We start from the raw sequence: 13,402 nt of genomic DNA on the forward strand, positions 1-13,402 counted from the left end.
TGGTGATATTACTACTGAAAAGTTGCAGTAAAACACATCAATCATTTAAAAGTACATTATTATCAAATAACTACTTTGTGTGCTCACTTCAGCAGCACATATACTAAAATTGGAACTATACAGTGAAGATTATCCTGGCCCCTGCACAAGGATGACAAGCAAATTCGTGAAGTGTAAATAAGAAGAAAGAAAAGGGGGAGGGGGCAGGGTTCAAAGTAGTTACCTTGGTCTAATACACTTGTTAAAACCAAATACCTTGGCTCTAATTGATAAACTCCTAATAAGTAAATAAATTGTCTTTTGCCATTTGAAATATCGAGTAAGATTAATTCTTGAGATTTATTCTACAGTTAGGGTACTGCTTAAAAAGATCAAGAGCAGTAGTTATCAAACATTAGTAAGCTTCAGAACTACCTACAAGGCTGGTTAAAATGCAGGTTCCTAGGCCCTACCTACTAAATTGCTGATTTAGTAGGTCTGGGGTAGGCCTCTAGAACTTGAATTTCTACCATATTTCCTGATGCTTCTGATCACTGATCTAGGAAAAAAAAACCTAGAGCAGTAGTTCGCAGTCTTAGCAGTATATTGGAATCACTCATGAAGCTTTAAAAACTAATATCTGTGTCCCACCCTCAGAGACTCTCATTTAGTTGGTCTTGGGTATGGTCTGGGCATTAGGATTTTTAAAGGCTTCCCAGCTGATTTTAAGAGGTTGCCAAGATGAAGAACTGTAGCCCTGGAGAGGTCTGTTTTTGTTTTGTTCTTGTTGTTTTCCCCCTAAATTTAGACTTGTATAGATGTCTGAAGTCAGCCCTCCTTCCTCCTTGGTATGACCTCCCATCCATTCTACTTTAGATCATAAATTGGACTGGTTAGGAGGCTTATAATTTCTTGAGATTCTATAAATTGAACACTGCTGTTTTTACTTGTATTATCTGGAGGCTAAATACTTCTGGTTATTAGTAATAAGCAATGTTATAGTACCTCTTCTAAACTTTGGAACAGAATGCTTGGTGTTTGGAAACTTAAGACTTCTATATTCTGGATTATTGTGGGACTGATTGTGACTATAAAAGAAAATCTATTAGAAATGCTAAGAAGGTTTCCAAAGGCCATCTTTAGAATAAAAAGTATAGATACCATCTCTTTGGGGAATAGATTATATCACCTGGTCCACCAAAATCTTTTGTTCTCTCCTCTAAAAATAGAAAAGATAGAAACAATGAAGTAACTGGAGGGGGGGGTGTGGAGAGTCAGTTCATTGGGAACTAAGGGAGGCCAATCATATGCCTGAGGGGAGTGGGAGGGAAACCTACTTAAACTTCTGATAAGGGAAAACCTAGTCGAGGAAGTAACATTTTAGCTGAAACCTGCAAAATGAGTGTTAGACAGTTGAAGGGTGGTAGAATAGATATCATTCTTGACGGTAGAGGAAACAGTATAGTATATATCATGGCCATGGGGTAAGAAAGTTTGACCTATGTGAAGAAATAAAATGTGTCTGGAGCATGAAGGACATCAGATAAAGATAATCTGGTACCATTGTAAGGAATTAGGATTTTCTTCTAAGTACAGTAAGCAGCCTCTAAAAGGGTTTAAGCAGAAGAGTGATGTGATCTGATTTATGGGGTTTTTTGTTTGTTTTTGTTGTTTCCTAAATCACTGGTTGCTTGGATGGAAAATAGTTTAGACATGAATTAGAGTAGAAACAGGAAGACTAGTTCAGAGGCTGTTGTTAAAGTCCAGGTGAAAATTCAAGAGAAGAGAATGGGTTGCAAATATAGAGTGTCCCAAAAAAATGTATACACACCCTTTGGATAATTATAAAGACTGGTTATTAAAATACATTTTATTTTCAAAACTGAGCTATCAGCTATTAAAATATATGTACATTTTTGGGGGACACTTATATATTTTGAAGGTAGAATCCACTGGACTTAGTTGGGAAAATGTCCTCTTTGCAGGCCACTTCTGGGAAGCCCCTTAAACCTCCTTCTCTTTCCCACTTGGGCTATGATTTGTGCTTTTGCTGGGATACAAACAGGATGGCTGAGTCTGCATATCTATAACGTTATTAACATTTTCAGATTTTATAGGTAATTAAAGTGACATTCTTTCATTAATGAGCATAGTAGAAGACGTTCTTACAAAATTATTTTAAGGATAAAATGATAAAAACGCTCATGAGTGCTTATGTATAAGTGCATTAAAAAGCTTATGCAATGTACATAAATTGTCACATGCTACCTTGTATTCAGGGAGATCTTTTCCTTTTCACGTTATAGGCAACTGCTCTTTTGCCGGGTAACCTTGGGAAAATCATTCCTGCAGTTCAGTGCAATGAAAATGGCACATTCTCCTCCAGGACATCATTCAGTCACTGGACGACCCAGTGTAAATGGCCTAGCATTAGCTGAATATGTTATTTACAGAGGAGAACAGGTAATTCAGTTTTATTTGCTCATCTTCAAAAAATACTTTAGAGCCGTACTTTAACCTCTTCCTGCTAACCTGTTAAATTAACAAGTTAGGTTGCCTTAAATGGGTTTCTTTTTAATTTCTTTGGAAATAATTTCAGACTTACAGAAAAGTTGCAGAAATAGTAAGGAGAAATCCCTTATGCCCTTTACTCAGATTTTCTAAATGTTAACATTTTAATATTCGCTCCCCTTGATCAATCTCTCCCTCCTGAGTGGGTGTGTGTGTGTACATACACACACACACATTTTTCCCTGAACTGCTTGAGAATGCAGTTCCTTTACCCTTAGGAACACAGGCATGCTTCTTTACCCTTAAATACGTACTTCAAGTGTATTTTCTAAAAACAAGGAGATTCTTTTAAAATTATCAAAATCAGGAAAATGCCATTGATATATTAATATCTAACCTACAGGCCTTACTCAGATTTTGCCAGTTGTACTGTGTTTTTCCCCCCAGCTTTTCTAAAATGTAATTAATCAGAATCCTCTATTTAATAGTTAACCTGTCTATAGCAAAGAAATGTGTGATTCCCTCTTGTTCTTAGTGACACAGATCCAGTCAAAAGCATCTTTAGATTGTGTTCTGAATTAGGGATATGTATCAAAACTACCTAAGTTAATAAAAACAGACAAACACACATTTAGAACTCATTCCAGACCTGCTGATTCAGAATCTCAGGGATTGGAATCAAGGTTAAGGATATTTTGAGAAAATGCTCTCACATGGCTCTGACCCATAGCACCAAGTTAGAGCCTCTTCCCTAAAGCTTAGGAATCCTTATGGTAAGTCTCCTTTCAAAAAATTTGTTTACCAATATTTGAATTAATCTTTCTCTTCCAGGCTTATCCTGAATATTTAATTACTTACCAGATTGTGAGGCCTGAAGGTATGGTTGATGGATAATTATTTTAGGAAACTAATTCCACTGAATCTAAAATCATCGAAGCAGCTGGTATCCTCTTAGTTTTTTACTCCTCTGCTGAGAAAAATCATCTTGTTCAGCAAGCCTGTGGCAAAAAGATAAAAAATGTGAAAGAAGTTTAACATTCTGACTTGATAAAGCTTTAATAATGTACAGTGTTTTCTAAATATTTTCTGTTTTTCAGCACTTTAACAGATGCCATTCCAGGTTAAAACTGGGTTTGTCTGTACTAAATTATAAACAGAGTTAACTTGAATCTTTTATACGTTATGCATTGATTCTAACAGAAACTGTAATCCCCTCAACAGAACTCATTTTATTAAACAGTACTGTGTTCTTTAAAACACGGCATTTACACTGAATCCAATTTCATTTGTAAAACTGTAAATAAGAGCTTTTTGTACTAGCCCAATATTTATTTACATTGCTTTGTAATATAAGTCTACTGTTTTAGAATTGCAGCGGTTTACAGATTTTTTTTCATGTGTACCGCTCCTCTGCCCTTCATCCTGCATCATCGTGACAATGATCTTCACATTTGATTTCAGAGGTTGTGTTGTCAGCAGAGACTTTGTCAGCTGGGAGATTTATTTATCACATTTAATTTGCTGATGGAAGCATTTATCTCTCATTAGAAATCTTTCCCATTTAAGCGTCTGTTTCATTCTCTGGGGATTTAATTTGTGCTACCTTTGTATGTATAAGATACATTCCAAAGAGCTCTAACTATGATAGTCCCAGATATTAAAGATGGCTTCTTTACTGGCATCAAACTCTGGGTTTCACATTAGGAAGATTTCTCATGTCATTTTATGAAAATTAGAGCAAGTACTTTTATTTTTTTAGAGAGTTTATGTCCTGCCACTGAACAATTACAGTGTTCTTTTTGTGGACTATAAATAGGAAGTTAAATTTCAGAGGCGGGAAGGGTAATCTTGAATAATTTTCCAGTATGTTCTAATCACTGTAAATGTAAATGAAAAAAAACAGCAGATGGGAGTGGGTGGGTTTTTGTCCTAAGTATTTTTTTCCTGTTCTTTTCCTTGGCCTTACTGTTACAGCCAATCTAGACATGATAGGTAAGCTTCACCCAGAGCATGAAGTGTAGGTGTCCCAGTTCTTTCCTGGCCTCCTGAATGGGTAGGTGCAGTGAAGAAGGGTGCTTTTCTGCTCTGGGTCGCCTCATCATGACATTACACCCTGTTGGAAATACTCTTTGTGCACCACATGGTGACTAGGCTTGTTTGGCAACTGTGGAGAGAACGCTATCCCGTAAAATGCCATTCCTATTTTCTAACGTAAACTATCTTTTCCGTGAAAAATACTAAAGCATCTTGGTGCAGACACAAGTTACAGCTTGGCAGTCAGTTGACTCTTGCTTCCTCATAAGTCAAGGCAAGATTTCTACCCACCTAAGTCTTTGTAAATGAGGATGTTCCCATTCACTCTATACCAGTTTACCTTTGTTCTGTGGTTTATTCAGTCTCTAACTAATTGGTCCTTTACCGTAACTTGTACATAAAGTGCTAAAAAATCATGTTTCTTGTCTTGATTAAGAGTTCATCAGAGTAAATGCACATCTGGAGTTTCTATGATGTAATTTGTGATTATTACTTAAGAGGTCAATTCCTGACCTTTAAGTGGTTTTATACAGCTCTCTAATAATTGCAGACATGATCCTAAAGTCATTTCTTGAAACTCGAATGGAGTATGCCAAATTTTATATAATTTTTCAGATTCTGGAAGCTTCCAGGTTTTATAATTAGAAGATAATGAGTTGAGTTAATGGAGTTTATATTTACATACCTTATCTCTAAACATTTAGCCTGTAATCCTCGCCCTATGAGTGAATCTGGAATTGCTTATCATGTAAAATTACCATGGTCTATGAGTTTACAATGTTGCAGCCTGTGTTGTTTCATCTAATCCATTGCTTAATTAGTGTATTGTTTTTCTATAAATGATTATATTGTGGTTAGTATGTTAGCATGGCAATATTTTCAGATAGCTTTTTTGTTTGTTGGGGGGTTGAAGGGGGGTTGGAGGGGTTAGGGGATTTTTTTGAAGTTTTTGCATGAAATGTCTTACTTTATAATGATGGAATTGCTTTTTCCTTTGTTTTGTGAATTTTTTTTGAAATGAGATTTAACTTTCTGTGTGAGTAGTACTATTATATTCATCTTGAGTGTCTTGTACTGTATCACATTCCATACCCTCATTTAATTCTTAATAAACTGTTCACTTGTTTTTCCAGGTAGCATGGTAATTACTGGAGTAGTATAAATGTGTTGAATGGACTTTGAGAAAATGGATTAAGATTCTAATAAACCACAATTGCAGGAAAACATTGTATTTCTGAGTCTAATAGTAATAAAGAATATGGTTTAAAGGTTGAAATATTGAAGGATGTGACCATGTCTGCTCAGATGCTTTAAGACTGAAAGTAGCTATAATACAATTTAGTCCACCCAACACAACTTTTGGCAGGCCTTTTTAAAGCTCATTCCTGGGAAACCTATCTTCTTATAAAGAGGAATATATTTTGTTTTCTATATCATAAAAAATTCTAAGTTTTCAAATCTTAAAGTTGGCAGTATTTATTACTTCTAAAAGAAAGGATAATAAGTTTATTTTAGATTTCAGTATGCTAAGTGTCCGTGTGTGTGATCAGTTCTCCTTTTTATAGTGAGAGAACAGTGGTGTAAATAACCCATAAATCATGGCTTTGAAGTATTTTTCAGCAGCTCTATCTTGCAACTTCAGTTAGGATCATATTAACGTGTTTGCTTGCTAGTTCCTAAACAGGCATTCCCATGTTAGATGTGATCCAGTTGTTTGCAGGGAGATGGAGAAAGAAAACATGCAAATTAATTTCCCTAAGCTTTTGTGATTAATATTCCTGACTTGCCCTTTACCTACTGTCCTGTTCTGTTAGAGGACCAGCGTGACAGAGGAAGCAAGTTATAGTACCCATTTTTCCCCTTGAGAACTGTCATATTTTGATAAAGTTAGACTATAATGTGGCCTTTTCACTGGCTCCTGAATCTCTACCACCCCGTCCCCTTTTTCATGCTTACTAGCTTAGGCAGACTGTGACCTAATAAAATACTTAATTGCACCTTCTTGGAAGGTTTTTGCTCTCCACATACAAGCACCATTATCCAAAATGGGGGAAGAAAGCATAAAACCATTAGAAAAGATGACACTATGAAAAAAGCAAAGTCGATTTGAAAAACTTAGTCTTTTGAAACTAAAAAAAAACAAAACATAATAAAATTAAGAACTCAGTGGACAGACTAAACCACAGATTGGGCATATCTGAAGAGAGAATAGGTGAACTAGGAGATAAGTCAGGAGAAGACCCAGATTGTAACAGAGGAAGAGATGGGAACTGGGAAAGGGCTAAGAGACATGGAGAACAGAATGAGAGGGTCCAGTGTAAAGAACAGGATGGAAGAAATTAGATTTTTCCACAATTTATAAAGGATATGAATCCTCAGGCATAACAAATATCTAGTAGAGTGAATAAAAACATGTCTTCTTCTAGACATGTAGTAGAATTGCAAAAGACAAGAAAAACCCAAAAGCAACCAAAGAGAAAAGACATTACATAGAAATAATGACACTGACAGCAGCCTTTCCTTGGTAGCACTAAAGGCTGGAAAACAATAAAGTATCTTCTGAGTGCTGAGAAAAAATTGATGTTAGCCTTGAGTTCTCTAACAGATAAATTGGTATTCAAAAAAGAGGATGAAAAACACATTTTTCAGATTTTGCTGAAAGAACTCATAAAGGATTATTCAGGAAAGAAGACGACTGAAACCAGAAGGAAGTAGTGGGATACAAGAAGCATGGTGAGAAATTGGTAAACAGACTGAAAACATATTCGTGTGTAAAAAGAGTATGAAGTACTTTATTAACTCCTAGCAATAACATAATATTGATCATAGTTACCATATTTTAAATTCACCACTAGTAACAATATTACCAATAATCACAGTTACAAAATTCAGTCAGCTGTTATATCAATAATCACAATTACCATGTATTAAATTCCTACACCTTGAGCCACATAATTCCATGTAGATTCTCTTTCAGGTAAGGGAACTGGATTCAAGAGTTAAACTTGCCAAAGCCAAGGCTGGTCAGTATTTTCGGATTCTTTTTCCCCTGTGTTCCCCAACCATCCTAAGTCTGCTCTGCTCCTGGGAGCAGTACATCGGCCCTAAGGAGACAGGAGTCTTTCCTCCAGGCTCTGTGGGAATGTCATTTGTTGCCTGTACCATACAGAGATCCAGGGCAGGCAGGCCTCTCCGACTTTTGTGGTACTTAAATTCTCAGATCATGGGTAGTAATAACTGTGTGTCTCCTGGAGCCAGCACTTCTTCCCACCTCAGTCAGCCTGCATATTTGGTCAGAGGAGCTTTATGTTTCTAAAGGCAGAAAACTCCAGGTTGCCGTAGAAGAGGCTTGGACCGAGGAGGAAGTGGAAAATCAAGCTGTGCCTACCACAGTGCCTTCCCTCTTGAGACATTCTGGAAAGAATGATTTTTAAGATCTCTAAACAGCTGAATGTAAAACTGACCAATGGGGGAACAGATGGATTCTGGATGAAGCTGTAATTCAGAGGCTGACAATGATTTCTGTTGACAGTTTCAACCATACATATTTATCAAGAGGGAATAGTGGGAACTCTTCTGGGGAGCGTTCTGTCCCAGAAAGAGGAGACTTCCTGTTCTGACCGCTGAATGAATAAAGGAGGAGTGAATCTAGGCAGAAATGACCTGGCTCAAGTTTAAAAGATTTTAATAGAAAAGGGGTAGCAGATTCCAGTGGAAGCAAATATAGTCAATTTGTATTTATAGACAAGGATTAAATAAACTAATCTGAGGGGTGTCTGTGCAAGCAGTTGTTTGGGAGCAAGATAGATCCATCTGCATGCAAAGAATTGTGAATGAAAGGACCCATGGCTCAGTGGGCAGGCGAGGCATGGGGAGACCACCAGTCCAGATAATCAGACATTCACGTTTCCCACTGTTTTGTTCTATTGTATCCAAATGTGAGAAGCTGCTTTCCAGTCCCCCACATACAAAGCTCTTTATTGGACTTTATTGATGCATGATCCCTGCTGCTTTACTCAAACTGCCAGCCTCAGAAAGAGTTTTGCTTGATGGTGTCTGGCAGCTCAGTTTTGCCCCCAAGTAGATTTATGAGCTGTGAAAGACAGTCAAATTAACACCCTAAGCATTCCTGATAGGATTAGAGGGTCAGAGACGAGCTGGCATTTGCATACCCCCCTGATGCAGACACCATCTTTGTGTCTTCCCAGCCCTTCCCTGTGGGGTTTGGAGGGGGCAAGTAAGAGGTGACACCACAAACTCTTCCCAGCTGACAACATTGAGGGTCACCGTGAGATTCTAGATGATGTTATTTGGCATTTAACATCTAATGTCAGCATCTTCCAATAAAAAGAACTGAACTGAAGTGGTAACTGCATTTACTTTCAGGGCTGGATTACCCATCCATGACCCCCCATGGAGAGATACCATCTTTTCTTTGGGATGGGATTAACTCCCAGTACCCTGACAAGTGCTAGGGTTGGGCCTTAAAACATTCATTTACTGATTGTAACAGTAAAGCACGTGTATTGTAGAAAATTTGGAAAAGGCTAAAAAATACAGCAAAGTAAAAACCCATTATAGAAATAGCTTACCTTTAACATTTTCATGTAACAATTTACAGCCTGTTTTCTGTGCATACAAACAGGTAATTTATTGTTTTAACAAAGCCAGATCATATTGTTTAACCTGAATCTTTTAATACTATATCCGAAGCATTTTCCCATTTACTAAATTACCTCTTTTTAGAAAAAGTTATGAATGACTGCATTGTGTTCCATCACATAAAGTATGTCAACTTCAGTTGTCTGGGGGTCAGGAGCAAGTGCCCTCAGAATGTGCCACCCTGGCATTGCAGATTATTTCAAACTGAAGTCAATAAAAGCTCAACAAACTCAGGAAAACTTTACTCCCCCTTTTTCTTAGAGATTCAGATATAAAACCCTGCTTTCAGAAGGGAACGTTGGCATAATCACCTTAATCATTTTCACCCTAGCTAGACAGGAAACCTCCAGTGTGTGTGCTACATTACCCCGTGTCCCATTGTTTCTGAGATGCCTGGCAAGAATTTTTCTGTCATGTGTGTTCCCCTCTTCCTCAACTACCTGTAAATTGCTCATTCTCACTCGGGAAATCTAATGCCCCCTCCCCTTTTTTTCTTTGTCAAAAATATGTATACCCAATGTTGCCTCCCTGTCTTTGGCATGTTCGTGTTTGTGTGAATTCCCCATGCACATGTAACTAAAATTTTATTTTCTCCTGTTAATCTGTCTTTAATTTGATTATTAATTAGCCCAGGTAGGAGAACTTAGAAGGTGGGAGGGAAAATATTATTAATTTAGCCCCCACAGTTGCATTAGCCAAAGTACCATGTTTTGTTTCAGGGGACAATAAGCATGAGCAAGTGTGTGCCACACAAACAAGATCCAGGATTAAGACTCTCCCCTGAATTTGCACGGCCTGATACTAAAACATGCAACGCTATAATAATTCATTAAAATGCGTGCTGTTATTTCAAGAAGAAACAGTAAAAATTAGTGAAGCCATAAAAAAGGAAAGGCATTTCAAATGGTTGCCGGTGGAAGCGGGGCCCTTTCACAAGGTCCTGAGAGCAGCCTCCGGGGAGACCCACGGGAGAATGTGGCCCAGGCGTAAGGGTGATGGAAGACGCTGGAGCGGCACACAGGCGGTCCTGGATCGGCTCCATCTGTCCCGCCACGGGAAAAGTCCAGCCTTGTTTTCATCAGGCCCAGAAACAGGGCCAGTGTCCGGAGATTCTGTGCCCCGCCGAAGCTTAGTCCAGTTTAGTCCGTGTCTGCCGCCAGCCAGCCAGCCTGGTCCGTGCGCCTGGCTGCGCTCCAGCGGGCACTGAGCCCCGGCTGCTGCTTGGCCTGGGGGGCGGGGGGAACCCTGAGGGACCCCGGCCACCGCCAGGGCCATATGGCCGCTACGCAGCGAGAGAACTTTGTTCAGTTCTGGTTATATTATTTTAGGCTTGGGAAGGACCAGGCGCTTCTTCGCATTAACCAATCAAGCTCCCGATCTTTCCCGGGCTTCTGCTGGATCCTCCCCCCAACCAATCCATTTCCTAGATTCCCTGGAGCTCTGTGTCCCTTACCCAATCCAATCCTTCCCCCAGCTAGGCTCCGCCCCTTGTGGGCGCCATCTTGGTTCCGCTGGGCATGCGCCCTGGAAGGCCTGGCTCCTTTGTTGGCCCATCCCGGCTGCCAGCAAGCTGTGGGAAACCGATTCCCCGCAGGAGCGCGAGGCTGACTCCTGGGGACGCAGGCCCAGGCGCGGCTCCAGCGCCCGGTTTATCAGGCTGCTTAAGATGCGATGCCCCTTGCGCCCTTCCTTTTCCAAAATCTAGCTACCTATGTAACGAAATCAGTGGGGAACGAATTAATTATATAATAAGTGGTCCTATTAATAAGTGATTATTTAGGGAAAAAATAAAATGAAATCTTTACTTCATTCTCTCGCCGGTTGCGCTCCGCGGTTGGAGCGTCCGCCGGTGGACTGAGGGGTCCCGGGTTTGATCCTGGCCGAGGGCAGGTGCAGGCTCCGCCCCGGGCCAGGTTGGCGCCCGTGCTAGAGGCGACCATCCTGCCTCTTGGGTGTTTTGTAAAGCGTGTTTGGGGCTTTCTGTCTTGTCTTTTCTGCATTAAATTGTTTGTGGTATGAGGTGGGTTTTCAGAACAATACCCTAGTTCCTAATCTTGTGTCCGTAGAAAATAAATGTTTATGATTCAATTAAGAACTGTCACTCAGGAGTCGTTTAGATTGTGTTATTAAGAGGCTGCCCGTAAATCCATTGTGTTAGAGGGGCTGTCAACGCTGGCTGTCATTAGACTCGCCTAGAGAGTTTCAAAAACAGGCTGCTTGGGCCTCACCCCAGAAGCTCTGATTCCGTTGCTCAAGAGCGGACCTAGAGCCCCTGCTGACTCTCATGTGCAGCCGGAGTTGAGAGGCTGCTGCGAGCTCTCAGCATTTGATGCCTTGTTAAGTCGCCCTAGCAACTGGCGGCTGGCTCCGTGCAGGCAGGGACTGCCTTCGTCTTGTTCATGGTTGTCTCCCCAGCGTCCAGCCCAAATGCCAGGGACATTTGTGTTCAGTGAATGCAGCGGTTCCTGTGGAGCTCGTTGATTTAGGCTTGAGTGGTAGCTTGTTTAGACCCACCACTGGCTTTGGGGACGGGGGTATTACTGGAGGCTCTTAGAATCTTCTAACTATACTCTAGTGTGGTACAGTTATAATCAGTCTTTTAAATTTATTTTCTCACCCCGCTAGAAAGCAGGTTAGCTCAAGTCTGAGATTCTCATAGAGTTGGAACAACTCTTAGAGGCTACAGCTGTTTTTAATATCTATATGATTTGGGGGGTGGTTTTATTTGCATTTCCATCTCAGTGAATCGTGGATATGGGCAAAGATTCGAGAAGGTAAACCGTTTCAGAAGGCTCATGTGTACTCTGCATTCTGACTTGCTAAATCCTGATGGACTCCAGGATTTCACACATCAGTGTTCAGTATAAAATTTTGTTAGAAATAAAGATTTGGGTCTGATATACCCCCTTGGATTTCAGAAGAAGGTAGTGAAGTCAAGAGAGGTTAACCAACTTATGCATGGCCACCCAACTAATATAAGCAGGACTTGAACAAGCAATGCCCACCTCCTTTCCCTCTTCTCATGCCGGGATATGTGACCACCACATCACTCAAACACAAAGAATTGCTTATAGAGTGGACATTCCGGGGATCCCTGAAGACCTATGGGGAGGGTGTTAGAGGGAAAAAGCAGTAGATAGACGTCTGATCTCTCCAGCAGTTCACAGGTCTAATTGGTACAACACCAAGGAAACACTAGATCCAAGAGCTCACAAGAGCCATGAATCAAAATAAAACACTCCTGGGTCTTGTCTAGGTGAGTTGCATGGTAGTTACTAAATGTGATATTTATCAGAATCACCTGAACAATCTGCAGGTGATAGTCTCCCAAGTGCTGCCCCAAAGGGTCACTTTCGGAAGATCAGAGTGGGTCCAGAGTGGGTCCTGTATTTTTCACCAGCACCCTGGGTAGTTCCAATAGAGCTTATGCTCAACCTGGATCTGAAGAAATACCAGTGACTGGAGAAAGCACTTTACAGTCAGACATGGGTTCAGAGGGCAGCTCTTTCCCTCTGAGCCTCAGTTTCTCACAGTATTAATGAGGAGAAAGATCATGCATGCCCTGCCAACCTAACAGGGTGGCCATGAGGCTCAGATGAGGTAATGTCTGTGAAAATGCTTGGCAAATTATAAGCTGCATATAAATGTGAGGAGGCGTTACCTCATTGTGCCCAAGAAGAAAGGGTATTTGGAAGAGCCTGATTTATTTTCAGGGCTTAACAACAGCTCCCAGCTACTTTTGGGGAGTCTGCTTCAAAATCCACATTTATTTTCTTACTAAACACTCTCCTTCCTTGTCAAAGGGCTTTGCCTGTGACTGGCTTCCTTTTAGGTCAGCTTCTGTTTTTCAGGGCTCAGACTCCTTACTGCATTGGGTATGGGACTAATGAAAAAGGAGTGTTCTCCCTCCAGATCCATTCCTGGCCCTGCCCCCTCAGAATTTCCTGAATTTGGAGGGCCTTCGAGGGTCAAATCTAGGAAACAGAATTGCCCTTTGTTAATCCCAGGTTGTCACAGTTTGCACCCAGTGCTTCAGGGGAGGACCAGTGAAACGGAATAAATGCCGGGCATCTGCCTTGCTGCTTTCCTACAGAGATGCAGAGGTTCCTAGAGGTTAATGAGATAGAGCCAGTGTGGGGTTCACTCCCTGGGGCTCTCCAGGAGTGGTAAGACATCATGCCATTTAGTCAGGGCTTTTCTGGGTCTCTTAAAATGT

The 13,402-nt window shown here is 40.5% G+C and overlaps 1 protein-coding gene and 1 non-coding gene across 4 annotated transcripts in view; both read left to right on the forward strand.

The window, feature by feature from the left end:
* The window catches only part of TNKS2 (tankyrase 2), a 49,138-nt gene extending 43,390 nt beyond the window's left edge, over positions 1 to 5,748 (forward strand). For all 3 annotated transcript variants that reach the window (XM_016220778.2, XM_087824441.1, XM_087824440.1), the window contains 2 exons: positions 2,286 to 2,442; positions 3,322 to 5,748. In XM_016220778.2, coding sequence (XP_016076264.2) covers positions 2,286 to 2,442; positions 3,322 to 3,384 — 220 coding nt within the window. In that variant the 3' untranslated portion in view covers positions 3,385 to 5,748. The remainder of the gene's footprint in view (positions 1 to 2,285; positions 2,443 to 3,321) is intronic.
* On the forward strand, positions 80 to 186 carry LOC148091546 (U6 spliceosomal RNA). The gene has a single exon (XR_015715650.1). It is a non-coding gene; the product is annotated as a U6 spliceosomal RNA (small nuclear RNA).
* Positions 5,749 to 13,402: the final 7,654 nt, after the last annotated feature.

Source organism: Miniopterus natalensis, chromosome 14 (genome assembly GCF_054644295.1).
Source record: "Miniopterus natalensis isolate mMinNat1 chromosome 14, mMinNat1.hap1, whole genome shotgun sequence".
NCBI classification, from domain to species: domain Eukaryota; kingdom Metazoa; phylum Chordata; class Mammalia; order Chiroptera; family Miniopteridae; genus Miniopterus; species Miniopterus natalensis.